The sequence below is a fragment of the Acanthamoeba castellanii genome, assembly GCF_000313135.1.
Source record: "Acanthamoeba castellanii str. Neff unplaced genomic scaffold scf7180000084758, whole genome shotgun sequence".
Lineage (NCBI taxonomy): Eukaryota > Discosea > Longamoebia > Acanthamoebidae > Acanthamoeba > Acanthamoeba castellanii.
Window position 1 is genome coordinate 333,648 of NW_004457380.1, and position 10,232 is coordinate 343,879.

The following is a 10,232-nucleotide window of genomic DNA, read 5'->3' on the forward strand; positions in this document are numbered from 1 at the left end:
CGACGTACGACGACGACGACACACACACACACACACACACACACACACACACACACACACACACACACACACACACACACACACACACACACACAACACGAACCTTGGCGTAGTTGATGTCCCTGAGCCTCTGCATTTCATAGTAGACGGTGAGCACGAAGTGCTGCGCCGACACGACCGCCTGCACGATGTCGTCGAGTGCGTAGGGAGGCCTCGCTCCCGTCGCACCCACAGACTGGTGTCCACGTCAGCGCACACACACACACGACACACGACGCACACGACACGACACACGACGCACACGACACGACGCACGCAAACACACCACGCACGCACGCACGCACGCACGACGCACACGACACGCGCGACGCACGTTGTGGCCGCGAGAGGGAAGTGGGTACCAGAATGGACTCCCAGGGAATGGGAGCGGCCACGACGGCGTAGCGGGCGAGGAGGTACAGCCCGAGCGCGTAGGGTACCACCGCCGGCAGCGTCACCCCTTCGGCCAGGTGCGCGCCCAGCCTGTTGCCCACCGCACGACCACAGCCAAGCAAGAGATGGATCATTCAGAAAAAAATGATGAAGCGGCTACACGGATCTGAATTTCGATGATGAAGGGAAGGGGGCACCAACCCGAGCGCCATGTGGGTCAGAACACAAAGGACCACGAATTGAACCTGACCTGTAGAGTGCAGATGGGGAAGAAAAGATGTATGAGCATCACACAATTCAGAATGAGGATGAGGAGATGGGTACCAGTGGTGTCGAGCCACAGGAGGATGGCCTGCAGGCGGTTGATGCTGGGCAGGTGGGGCTCCAGCCACGCCTTCAAGCGAATCGCATCCTCCTTCTTCCTTCTCGCCAAGTCAGCCATTTCGAAAGATGAAACCTCCAAAGCAGTGGCTCAACTCAAGACAAGAGAAGCTGAACACTGCCAACACACGCAACACCTTTCTGGACTCGATCAAGAGATGAAAAAGAAGCGTGTCTTTATTTGTTGGGTGCTGTGTGTCGTGTCGTGTCGTGTGTCGCGCGCTCTAGTCTGGTTGAGTGCTCTAGTTGTGATGTCTTAGGCAGCCTGGTTCAACTCTGCGTGCAGCTGCCGGCACGCATCTCGAAGAGGCTCCTGGCCCGACGCTTGCGGCGACGCACCAAACTGTGGCGCTCTTCACCATCGTCGCCGTCGTCGTCTTGTTCCTCTGGCTCAGCCATCTTCTCCTCCTCCTTCTTTTCTTCTTCTCCTTCATCACCTGTTCGCCTCTTCTTCGCCTTCTTCTTGTTGTTGCTCTTCTTCTTCTTCTTCTTGCTCTTCTCTTTCTTCTCTTTCTCTTCTTCCTCTTGGCGCTTCCTCTTCCTCGAGAGTGTTGTCTGGCTTTGGTCGTCCCCTTCGTCCTCGATCTCATCATCATCGTCGCCGTCGTCGTCTTCATTGTCATCACCGCTGCGATCGTCGTCGCTCTCTTCATTCTCTGTGGCCTCCTTCTCCTTCTCCTCCTTCTTCCTCTTCTTCTTCTTCTCCTTTTTCTCCTTCTTTACGCGCAGTCGCTTCTTCTTCTGCTTCTTGGTCTCCGCGAGCAGCTTGCTCAGCTCCTCCCTCAGCGCCCCCACCTCCGCGCTCAGCTTCACCACCGTTTCTGCACGACACGACACGACACACCGCACACGCACACATGACACACGTCAGGAAGTTGGTCGGGTGCGTTGTGTTCGATCGAACGCACCGGCGGTGAGGTCGATCACTGTGGCCTTGCTCTGCCGGGTTGGCCGCGCCCGCCCGCGTCCGATGGCGGTGTCGAGCGCCTTGCGAGCGTCGGCGAGGGCGGCCTCGGCGCGGTCGTCGATCAGCCGGCGGCGCAGCGAGCCCAGGGCCTTGATCTCGTCCTCGCGCGCGCTCCAGTGCTGGAAGGCCTTCTCGCCCTCCTCCGTCCACTCCAGCTGCCAACCGTTCGCTTCCTCTGCGGTAGCGATTAGTTGATATTTTTAAATTAAAAATACCAAAAATAAACACTGCAATAACAATTTATATGTTTTTTAATGTAATTGTTTAAAATATAATTTATAATTTTTTGGTGGAGTACCGACAGTGGTGAGGCCCAGGTACTCGTAGTCGCTGAAGACGGCGGCGGCTGGGTCGGACTCGTCGGTGGTGGCGCGCTTGAGGGTGACAAAGGGGAAGGCCAACCACCCCTTTCTCGACTTGGCTGTTTGAGTCGACTGTCACAACAGCACAGGCGGCACGACACGACACGACACACAACGCACACGACACGACACGCGGTCAGGGCATCGACAGGGCTAGACTCTAGATGGGGAGGGAGTACCATGTGCTTCCAGGCGATGAGGAGGAGCAGGTCAAGCCACGCCAGCAGCTGGTCCTCCGGGTCCGGCTTCACCAGCACCGGTGCGGCCTGGGGGTCGGTCGACCCCTCTTGTTGCTGCGGCTGCGGCTGTCTCTCGGCGCAAGCCCTCCAATGCGCCGTGTACTGCAGAACTCGATCAGACCGTGTGCGCACACACGACACACACGACACACACACACACACACACTCACGACGTGCCTTGTAGGCGAGGGCGAAGAGGTAGGCTTTGCTCTTGCCCCAAGCGGCGCGATTGCTCTTGTGGCCCTCGCTGAGGGAAAAGACGCGCTTGAGCGCGCCGCCCTCGGCGGGGCGCAGGGTGGAGTGGTCGTAGACGAACTTGACCCACCACCACAGGGAGTCGATGCGGTGCTGGCTTCCCCCGGGGTAGACGTAGAGGCCCGCCAGGTCGGTGAAACGACAGCGTAGCGCCTCTGTAGCCCGAACAGAAGAAAGAACAGAGGCCTCATCAGCTTCTGAGGCTTATAAATCGTTACTGCATCTTTTGCTTCAACTTCTTTTGAATGAAGAGCTCAACATACCAGCAGCCTTTGCAAGGGGAGTAGTAGTGCTGGTGGCCATCTACAGCAAACCAAGGCTTATAACTGTGCTAACTTGTGCTGTTGGCTTGTAGAAGCATGAAGGTTGGTTTTGGGGGGGGGGCGATGTATTGACAAGCCAAAGAGAGACAAGGCCTGACAGTTGAGCGTACAGGCAGGTTTTCTGAAATTTGAGTGGCCAAACGAAGATGGACCAATCCCACTCTAGATGTGTTGGGCGGTGGTTGGATAGACGTCCGCGTGGGTCGTGGTCATGGTCGTCGTCGTCGTCGTAACTGGGGTGGTGGGGGTGACCCTCGTCGTAGGGTCCACGCCTTGCTTGAGCAGCCGACCCTTCTCCTTCTTGGCCTCGTTGCCCGTGATGGAGCCCATCAGCTGCGTCATCGTGCCCTTCAGCTTTTGGCCCAGCGTGGCGTGCGACGAGTGATGGTGGTAGGTCCTGGTCGCGCCTCCCGCCTCGCGCGAGGCCACCACCACCGGCCGCGCCACCAACGCCGGGTCCTTCACCACCACTTCCTGCATTGCATTGCAACCATTCCACGTGAACGCAATGCACAATTCCAATCCAATGCGCACATTCCAGACGACAAAACAAGAGGGGCTGCTGACCTGGTAGGTGACGGGGTGTTCGGTCGTGATCTCGGTCTTGTGTATCGGCTCGATGTGCCGCTCTGTCTCGCGGATGATTGGCTGAATGTGGTGTTCGTGGTGGATGATCTCCGGGTGCTCGTGCACCACTTTCCTCTCCACCACAGGCGGGTCTTCGACGATGAGCGTTTCCTTCGCGGCGCGCGGCACCAGGTCCGACCCAGTCGTGGTGCGCTCGTGATGATGATGATGGTCCAGTAGGCCGGGCTCGTCGACCACCACCTCGCGGTGGGTGACCGGGTGCTCGGTAGTGACGACGGTTCGGTAGACCGGCTCGACGCGCCGCTCGGTCTCGTGGATGATGGGCTGCACGTGGTGCTCGCGGCGCACGACCTCGGGGTGTTGCACGATGATCTCCTTCTTCACGACGGGCGCGTCCTGGTGCACGACCACGGCCTCGCTGACTTCTTCAATGTGGACTCGAGGCAGGTACGACATGAAGTTGAGAAGAAGAAGAAGAGAAGAAAAAAAGATGAAGACGAAGGCAGTGGCAAAGAGGCTGGTTAAGATGAAGAGAGCGTGGGAGCTCCCAGCACTCTCAGGTGCCCTGGATCAACGCCCAACGGCTTGGTCATCTCGCAGGAGGTGACGGTCGTGTCCAGCACCATCGGTCGCTTTTCCGGCTGGTTCCACATGAAGACTCGGGAATGTCATGGTCATCAGGCTCCTGCTTGATAAAGGAAGTGGTGCCGGTTCGCCAACAAGGCTCGGCTCTGAGGACTTAGATGATGTCAGGCCAAGCTTTGAACGCTTCGATCTTAAGAGGGGATGTTCAGTGGCTCTTTGCATCATTCGGCCAAGATTCTGGCTCGATCGAAGAGGAAAAGGAATGGCCACAGAATCGAGATGGTGTTTGTGGGTTTATTGCAGAGTGGATGAGACCCCAACAAATCTAATTGAGATCGTGCATTGATCCGCGGATGGTGAAAGTGCAGCATTTAGAGCTGGCCGCAGTCGGCGATGGTGACCTTCTTGGCGGTGGCACCAGACTGGGAGCCGACCTTCTCCATGGCCTTGATGACGTCGAGGCCCTCGATGGCCTTGCCGAACACGGTGTGCTTGCCATCGAGCCACGAGGTCTCGGCAGTGCAGATGAAGAACTGCGAGCCGTTGGCTGCAGGAGAATGGCGATCAATTAATTGAAAATTTGAGTAGTGGGGCCAATCGGTGTGCTATTGACGATTAACGTACTGTTGGGACCAGCGTTGGCCATGGACAGGGTGCCGAGGCCAGAGTGCTTGATCTTGAAGTTCTCATCAGCGAACTTGGCACCGTAGATGGACTCGCCACCACGGCCGTCACCGCGGGTGAAGTCGCCACCCTGGCACATGAAGCCGGGGATGATCCTGTGGAAGGAGCTGCCCTTGTAGTGGAGGGGCTTGCCCGAGCCACCCATACCCTTCTCACCTGTAGAACGAGGCCTCTGTTAGGCGATGATCGATCCTCAGAACTGAGATTGAGCGTACCAGTGCAGAGAGCACGGAAGTTCTCGCAGGTCTTGGGGGTAACGTCCGAGTAGAGCTGTACAAGAGAAGATCGACAGTTAATTTTGTTTGGATATCAACGAAGATGATGCACGCAGCACAAGATCCAGTGCGTAAACGAACGATCCCTTCCTTCCTCACCACATCTGGTGGTTCAAGAACAACCACCATCTCCCTTCTATCGACCTCTTGGCCTGTATTACACACGTAGAGACGCAAAGAAGGTGGATGCTGTACCTCGAAGACGATGCGGCCAGCAGCGTTACCGCCGATGGTGATGTCGAAGAAGACGCGGGGGTTGGACATGTTGATTAGATGTGGTGTAGCGACAACAAGAAGATCGGCCGGCCCAGCCCGGCCCTCAAATACCCACGCCCAACGTGCCGTTACTGGTCGATACTGTCGACATCTGACAACCCACCGACAACCACCGTTGGCTAATTTATCTTTGATTTTCCATTCGCTCTTACCTTAATTCAGGTCGACAAAGCGGACAAGACACCGGGGAAGACTGGCTGCTGCAAGAGGAAGCAAGTGGACATGATGGCACGGCAGCTGAGCTGGTCGATGGTTGGGGTTCTACTACTGGTGGTGGTGGTAGTGTGCAGCACGGCGGTGGCCGACGGCGCCAAGTGCCCGTGCAGCGATGCCACACTGTGCGAGAGGGTGCAGGTGCCGCCCCGCAAGGAGGTCTTCGCCTTCATGGTCGACAACTCCTTCGCCAACTGGAGAGGGTTCGCCCCCCACTACCAAACCACCCTGCCCGGCCGCAAGTTGGTCTGATTGGCCAACTTTTTTAACAACAATAATAACTTTGTGTGGGACCCAATGGCAGGTATGACTGGGCCTTGGTCACCACCGTCGCGCTCTTTACCGACTCGGTGAATCCCGAATTCCTGTGCCACGCCCACTCCAAGAAGGTCCGGGTCGTGTGGGGCGCGGCCTTTCCCGTCTCCAACCTCACCAACGCAGAGCAGAGGTAACCGCACACGACCGCACACGCACACGACCGCACACGCACGACCGCACACACGGCTAAGTGATCGCCACAGGAAGCAGTGGGTGAAGGCGCAGGCGGCGCGGGTGAGGGACACGTTCACGGACGGCATCAATGTCGACATCGAGGACGCCCTCAAGGCCGACCAGCCGCAGGAGCGGAAGCTGCTCACGGTGCTCATGCACGAGCTCAAGGGGGAGCTCGACCGCCAGGTCCCGAATCACCAGCTCACCTTCGACGTCGCCTGGAGCCCCCAGTGCGTCGACGAGCGCTGCTACGACTACAAGGCACGCGCCGACACACGCACGACACACGACACACGACACACAACACGAACGCGGCACACACCACGAACGGCACACAACACGAACGCGACACACAAGACACACATCACCGCACGCACGCTACTCTGGTCTCATAGGCTGTGCGGTTGTGATCTGCAGGGCCTGGCCGACTTCACGGACTTCCTGTTCGTGATGGCGTACGACATGCAGAGCCAGATTCCGGCTTCCAAGTGCATCGCCGGGGCCAACTCTGGCTACCCGCGCGCCGAAGAGGTATTTTTATTCATTATTCATTATTATATTTATTTTTCTTCCATATTAATTTAGTAGTTGATAGTTTTATTTATTTCTTTTGAATTGAAATTGGCGTGGGCACTGACCACGAACGACAGGGACTCAGACAGTACCTCAAGCTGGGCATCAAGCCCGAGCAGCTCGTGCTGGGTCTCCCCTGGTGCGTCCCCAGCACACGCACACGCACGCACCATCGATCGCACACGCCATTGCACGCACCGATCGCACACGCCATGGCGCACGCCACAAAAGAAATGTCGACTGAGCGCTGGGGTTCAGGTATGGGCGCGACTACCCGTGCATCAACCCCGCGAACCTCACCGTCTGCCCGATCCAGCCGGTCCCCTTCCGCGGCGCTCCCTGCAGGTATGAACCGAGGGGCCGTGTGTGTGCGCACTTGCTCATCTCTGTGTGTGCGGTGATGCGACGTGTGTGTGTGTGTGTGTTTGTGGTGGTGCGTGTGCCGTGGTGCATGTGCGTATGCGTGGGAAGTGATGCCGTCGCCCCCGAGCTTGATTACCACGTCGTGGAGCGTCTCCTGAGCAGCTCTCAGGCCATCACCAAGAGACAGTGCGCACCTTCAAACATTGAATAGTGTCGCCGTGGTAGTCATCATCATTTGTCTTATGGTTGTGTCATTCGTAACGTGTGTAAGGTGGGACGCTGCGGCCAAGTCGCCCTGGTTCGACTACAGGACCAGCCAGGGCCACATCCACCAGCTCTGGTACGACGATGTGGAGAGTCTCACCCTCAAGTGCGAGCTGGCCAAGTCGCTGCACATCCGCGGTACTGCCCCATGCACCTGCAGAGTTGCCATCATGCCAATCAGTGGGGGCTAAGATGCTGTTTTTCATCTTTGTGTGGCCTGCAGGTGTGGGTGTCTGGGAGGCTGACGCCCTGGACTACACCAACCACTCCCAGGCTCAGCAGATGTGGGGCACCTTCCGTTCCTTCCTCCACTAAGCTCACTCACACTAGGCTCACCCAATTCCCCCCCCCCCCAATGTGGTGAATAAGAGGAAAGTGGTGTGGATCAGTTTATTGGAGCTTTGCCATGTTGGTTGCACTTCAGGTGTTGCTGGGAGAGTTGAGAAAGCAACAAAAAAAGGGGAAAGAAAATGAAAAAGGGAAAGAAAAGGAGCAGAAAAGGCCAAGCTGCATCAAACAAACATGCATAGGGCGCCCACCGTAGATGGCACGCCTCCTCCATCTTCGCTCCTCATCTTTGTGTTCCATATTCCTTGTCTGGCTTCGCTAGTGAGAGAAAACCATGAAAGGTAAACAACATGTCTACGATTTGTTCTCTAATTTACGATTTTGAATGGAGCAGACAAGGATCTGGAGAAGGAGATCGCTGAGCTGCAGAAGCAGCGGGCGCTGGAGGAGGGCCGCCTGGCCTCCTTCGGCACCGCCTCGGGCGACTTCGACAACGACCTATACGGCGGATCCTCATCCCGAGGTGGTACGTTAATCTGATTTTTTTAATATTTATTTAAACAAACGAGGATTTATTTGTTATTTTATTCATTCTTTTATTCATTTATTCATTTTTTTTGCAGCCTACGCGACGTCGATCAGCGTCGGCGGCGATGACGATGAAGACGACTACGGCCACATGTCCGAAGCCGCCAGCTCCATCCGGTGCGCACTCATTTCGCTCGTGTGTGTGGTGTGTCTCGTGCGATTGCTGACCGCACACGCACATACACACACGACACGCGCACCACAGAAAGTTGACGGGTCGCTACACCGCGCCCAAGAGCGTGTACAGGGACATCCCCAAGAACGACGACGAAGAGGCCGACGTGCGTCCTCCCTCCCGCCACTTCCCTCTCTCTTCCCCTAACCCTCGTGTGCGGCGTGTGTCGTGCGGCGTGTGCGGTGTGGCGTGTGCGGCGTGCGTGTGTCGTGTGTGCGGTGTGTGCAGCCGTTCGCAGAGTATAGGAAGAGCAGGATCTCGGACCGGGAGGACGACTACAAGAAGCGCCGCCTGCAGCGCCAGCTCTCCACCACCGGCTCCTCCTACCGCGACCGCATGATCGAAACCGCACTCGAGCGCGAACACGACGTACGTGTGTCGTGTCGTGTCATCGCGCGCGTGTCGTGTCGTGTGTCGTGTGTCGTGTCGTGTGCTGACGTGTATTAACGTGGGGTTGGGGTTGCAGCGTGTGCTGCGCGAGGTGGACAAGAAGAAGAAGCAGGAGAAGGAGGAGGCCGAGAAGAAGATGAAGGAGCGGCAGGACCAGCTCAAGGAGCAGGAGAAGCTGCGGCACAAGGAGGAGAAGCGCAAGCGCAAGGACGAGCGCAAGCGGCGCAAGGAGGAGAAGCGGCGCAAGAAGCGAAGAACGACGGGCGAAGACGACGAGGGAAAGAGCGAAGACGACGATAGCGAAGACGAAGAAAAGGCAAGCGAGAAGAAGAACGAAGAGAAAAAGAGGAGCGGAGGAGCGAGTGGGATGATGAGGGTGAAGGCGACGCCGGCGGCGCCGAAGCCGAGGCCGCCAGACGGAGGGCCGCCATGGCCGCCCATCACAAGCACAAGGTGCACACGCATGCACACACACACACGCACACAACACGCGCACCACCGCACGCACGCACGCACACGCACACGCACGGGCTGATGATGGGTTGTTCCAGGAGCCGAGCGATGCGAAGAAGCCGGATCGGGCGTGGGTGCTGCACGTCTTCAAGAGCGGGCAGGCCCTGGGCGCACCGCTCGACGTGGCCAAGCGGAGCTGCTACCGCTTCGGCAGGGAGGCCGAGGTATGATCACACAACGCACACACCACACGACACACACCTTCCTGTGAGTTGCGAGCTCACAACGCGTACGTGCGGCGTATGCGTGTGCGTGTGTGCAGTTGTCGGACATTGTGGCGGCGCACGAGTCGTGCAGCAAGCAGCACGCGGCGCTGCAGTTCCGCGAGGTCAACGGGGCCATCAGGCCGTACCTGATCGACGTGGGCAGCGCCAACGGCACCTTCGTCAACAAGCAAAGAATCAAACCCAACGAGTTCGTTCCCGCTACTCTCGCTCGCTCTCGCTAGAAACGTTTGAATTAATCACACACGACACACCACACACACAACGTGGCACACAGGTATGTGGAGCTGAAGGAGGGCGACACGGTGGTGCTGGGCTGTTCTACGCGCCAGTACGTCCTCCAGCAGGAACGCTACAAGCGACGTTGATGACGACGACGAGTAGCACAGCTGTGCAACACAGGGTTTCACTCGTATGCTATGGTGTGGGCTCAAATGCAGGTCTTGTTGAAGAAGAAAAGAGAAAAGAAGGTGCTCTCATCATGCGCATCCAATGCACACGATAAAGCGAGAGAGAGAGACTTGAAGGTGGTGACTTGAAGGTGTGTGGGTGTGTGGCCTGCCTCAGTAGTACTTCTTGACGAACTGCTTGATCCACGGGTGCTCCATCATCTGCTGGAGCGACAGGCGCTGCGAGGGGTCCTTCTGCAGCAGCCTCGAGATCAGGTCGCGAGCGCCTGCAACGCCGACAAGTCAAAGGGGTCAAAAGTCAAAGGTCAAAAGTCAGGCCACCGCGGCCATGCAGTTGGCCAAGGCAACCAGGCGATCGCGCCGTGACGACGT

The 10,232-nt window shown here is 57.5% G+C and overlaps 7 protein-coding genes across 7 annotated transcripts in view; 2 read left to right on the forward strand and 5 right to left on the reverse strand.

The window, feature by feature from the left end:
- Positions 1-137: 137 nt before the first annotated feature.
- On the reverse strand, positions 138-874 carry ACA1_215430 (uncharacterized protein; the record flags this gene model as incomplete). The annotated part of the gene is made up of 4 exons (XM_004337047.1): positions 138-212; positions 402-522; positions 634-682; positions 757-874. 4 exons carry the CDS (start codon positions 872-874, stop codon positions 138-140), a joined length of 363 nt encoding a protein of 120 aa, XP_004337095.1.
- A 209-nt stretch (positions 875-1,083) lies between these two features.
- ACA1_215440 (uncharacterized protein) lies at positions 1,084-2,939 on the reverse strand (the record flags this gene model as incomplete). The annotated part of the gene is made up of 6 exons (XM_004337048.1): positions 1,084-1,634; positions 1,722-1,955; positions 2,079-2,214; positions 2,322-2,483; positions 2,544-2,791; positions 2,900-2,939. The coding sequence occupies 6 exons, from the start codon at positions 2,937-2,939 to the stop codon at positions 1,084-1,086; spliced, it is 1,371 nt and encodes a 456-aa protein (XP_004337096.1).
- Positions 2,940-3,121: 182 nt separating this feature from the next.
- On the reverse strand, positions 3,122-4,003 carry ACA1_215450 (uncharacterized protein; the record flags this gene model as incomplete). The annotated part of the gene is made up of 2 exons (XM_004337049.1): positions 3,122-3,433; positions 3,527-4,003. 2 exons carry the CDS (start codon positions 4,001-4,003, stop codon positions 3,122-3,124), a joined length of 789 nt encoding a protein of 262 aa, XP_004337097.1.
- A 500-nt stretch (positions 4,004-4,503) lies between these two features.
- ACA1_215460 (cyclophylin, putative) lies at positions 4,504-5,355 on the reverse strand (the record flags this gene model as incomplete). Its single annotated transcript, XM_004337050.1, has 4 exons — positions 4,504-4,679; positions 4,757-4,972; positions 5,032-5,086; positions 5,287-5,355. 4 exons carry the CDS (start codon positions 5,353-5,355, stop codon positions 4,504-4,506), a joined length of 516 nt encoding a protein of 171 aa, XP_004337098.1.
- Positions 5,356-5,589: 234 nt separating this feature from the next.
- On the forward strand, positions 5,590-7,587 carry ACA1_215470 (din-acetylchitobiase 2, putative; the record flags this gene model as incomplete). The annotated part of the gene is made up of 9 exons (XM_004337051.1): positions 5,590-5,783; positions 5,885-6,028; positions 6,102-6,302; positions 6,468-6,603; positions 6,723-6,784; positions 6,904-6,990; positions 7,117-7,194; positions 7,280-7,410; positions 7,496-7,587. The coding sequence occupies 9 exons, from the start codon at positions 5,590-5,592 to the stop codon at positions 7,585-7,587; spliced, it is 1,125 nt and encodes a 374-aa protein (XP_004337099.1).
- Positions 7,588-7,894: 307 nt separating this feature from the next.
- ACA1_215480 (FHA domain containing protein) lies at positions 7,895-9,818 on the forward strand (the record flags this gene model as incomplete). Its single annotated transcript, XM_004337052.1, has 10 exons — positions 7,895-7,901; positions 7,955-8,086; positions 8,184-8,265; positions 8,354-8,429; positions 8,552-8,692; positions 8,790-9,075; positions 9,096-9,166; positions 9,265-9,390; positions 9,489-9,640; positions 9,728-9,818. The coding sequence occupies 10 exons, from the start codon at positions 7,895-7,897 to the stop codon at positions 9,816-9,818; spliced, it is 1,164 nt and encodes a 387-aa protein (XP_004337100.1).
- Positions 9,819-10,013: 195 nt separating this feature from the next.
- ACA1_215490 (serine/threonine protein kinase 6, putative) overlaps positions 10,014-10,232 on the reverse strand; it is a gene marked incomplete at both ends in the record, with an annotated part of 1,694 nt that continues 1,475 nt past the window's right edge. Inside the window, one exon of the mRNA XM_004337053.1 lies at positions 10,014-10,126. Coding sequence (XP_004337101.1) covers positions 10,014-10,126 — 113 coding nt within the window. The remainder of the gene's footprint in view (positions 10,127-10,232) is intronic.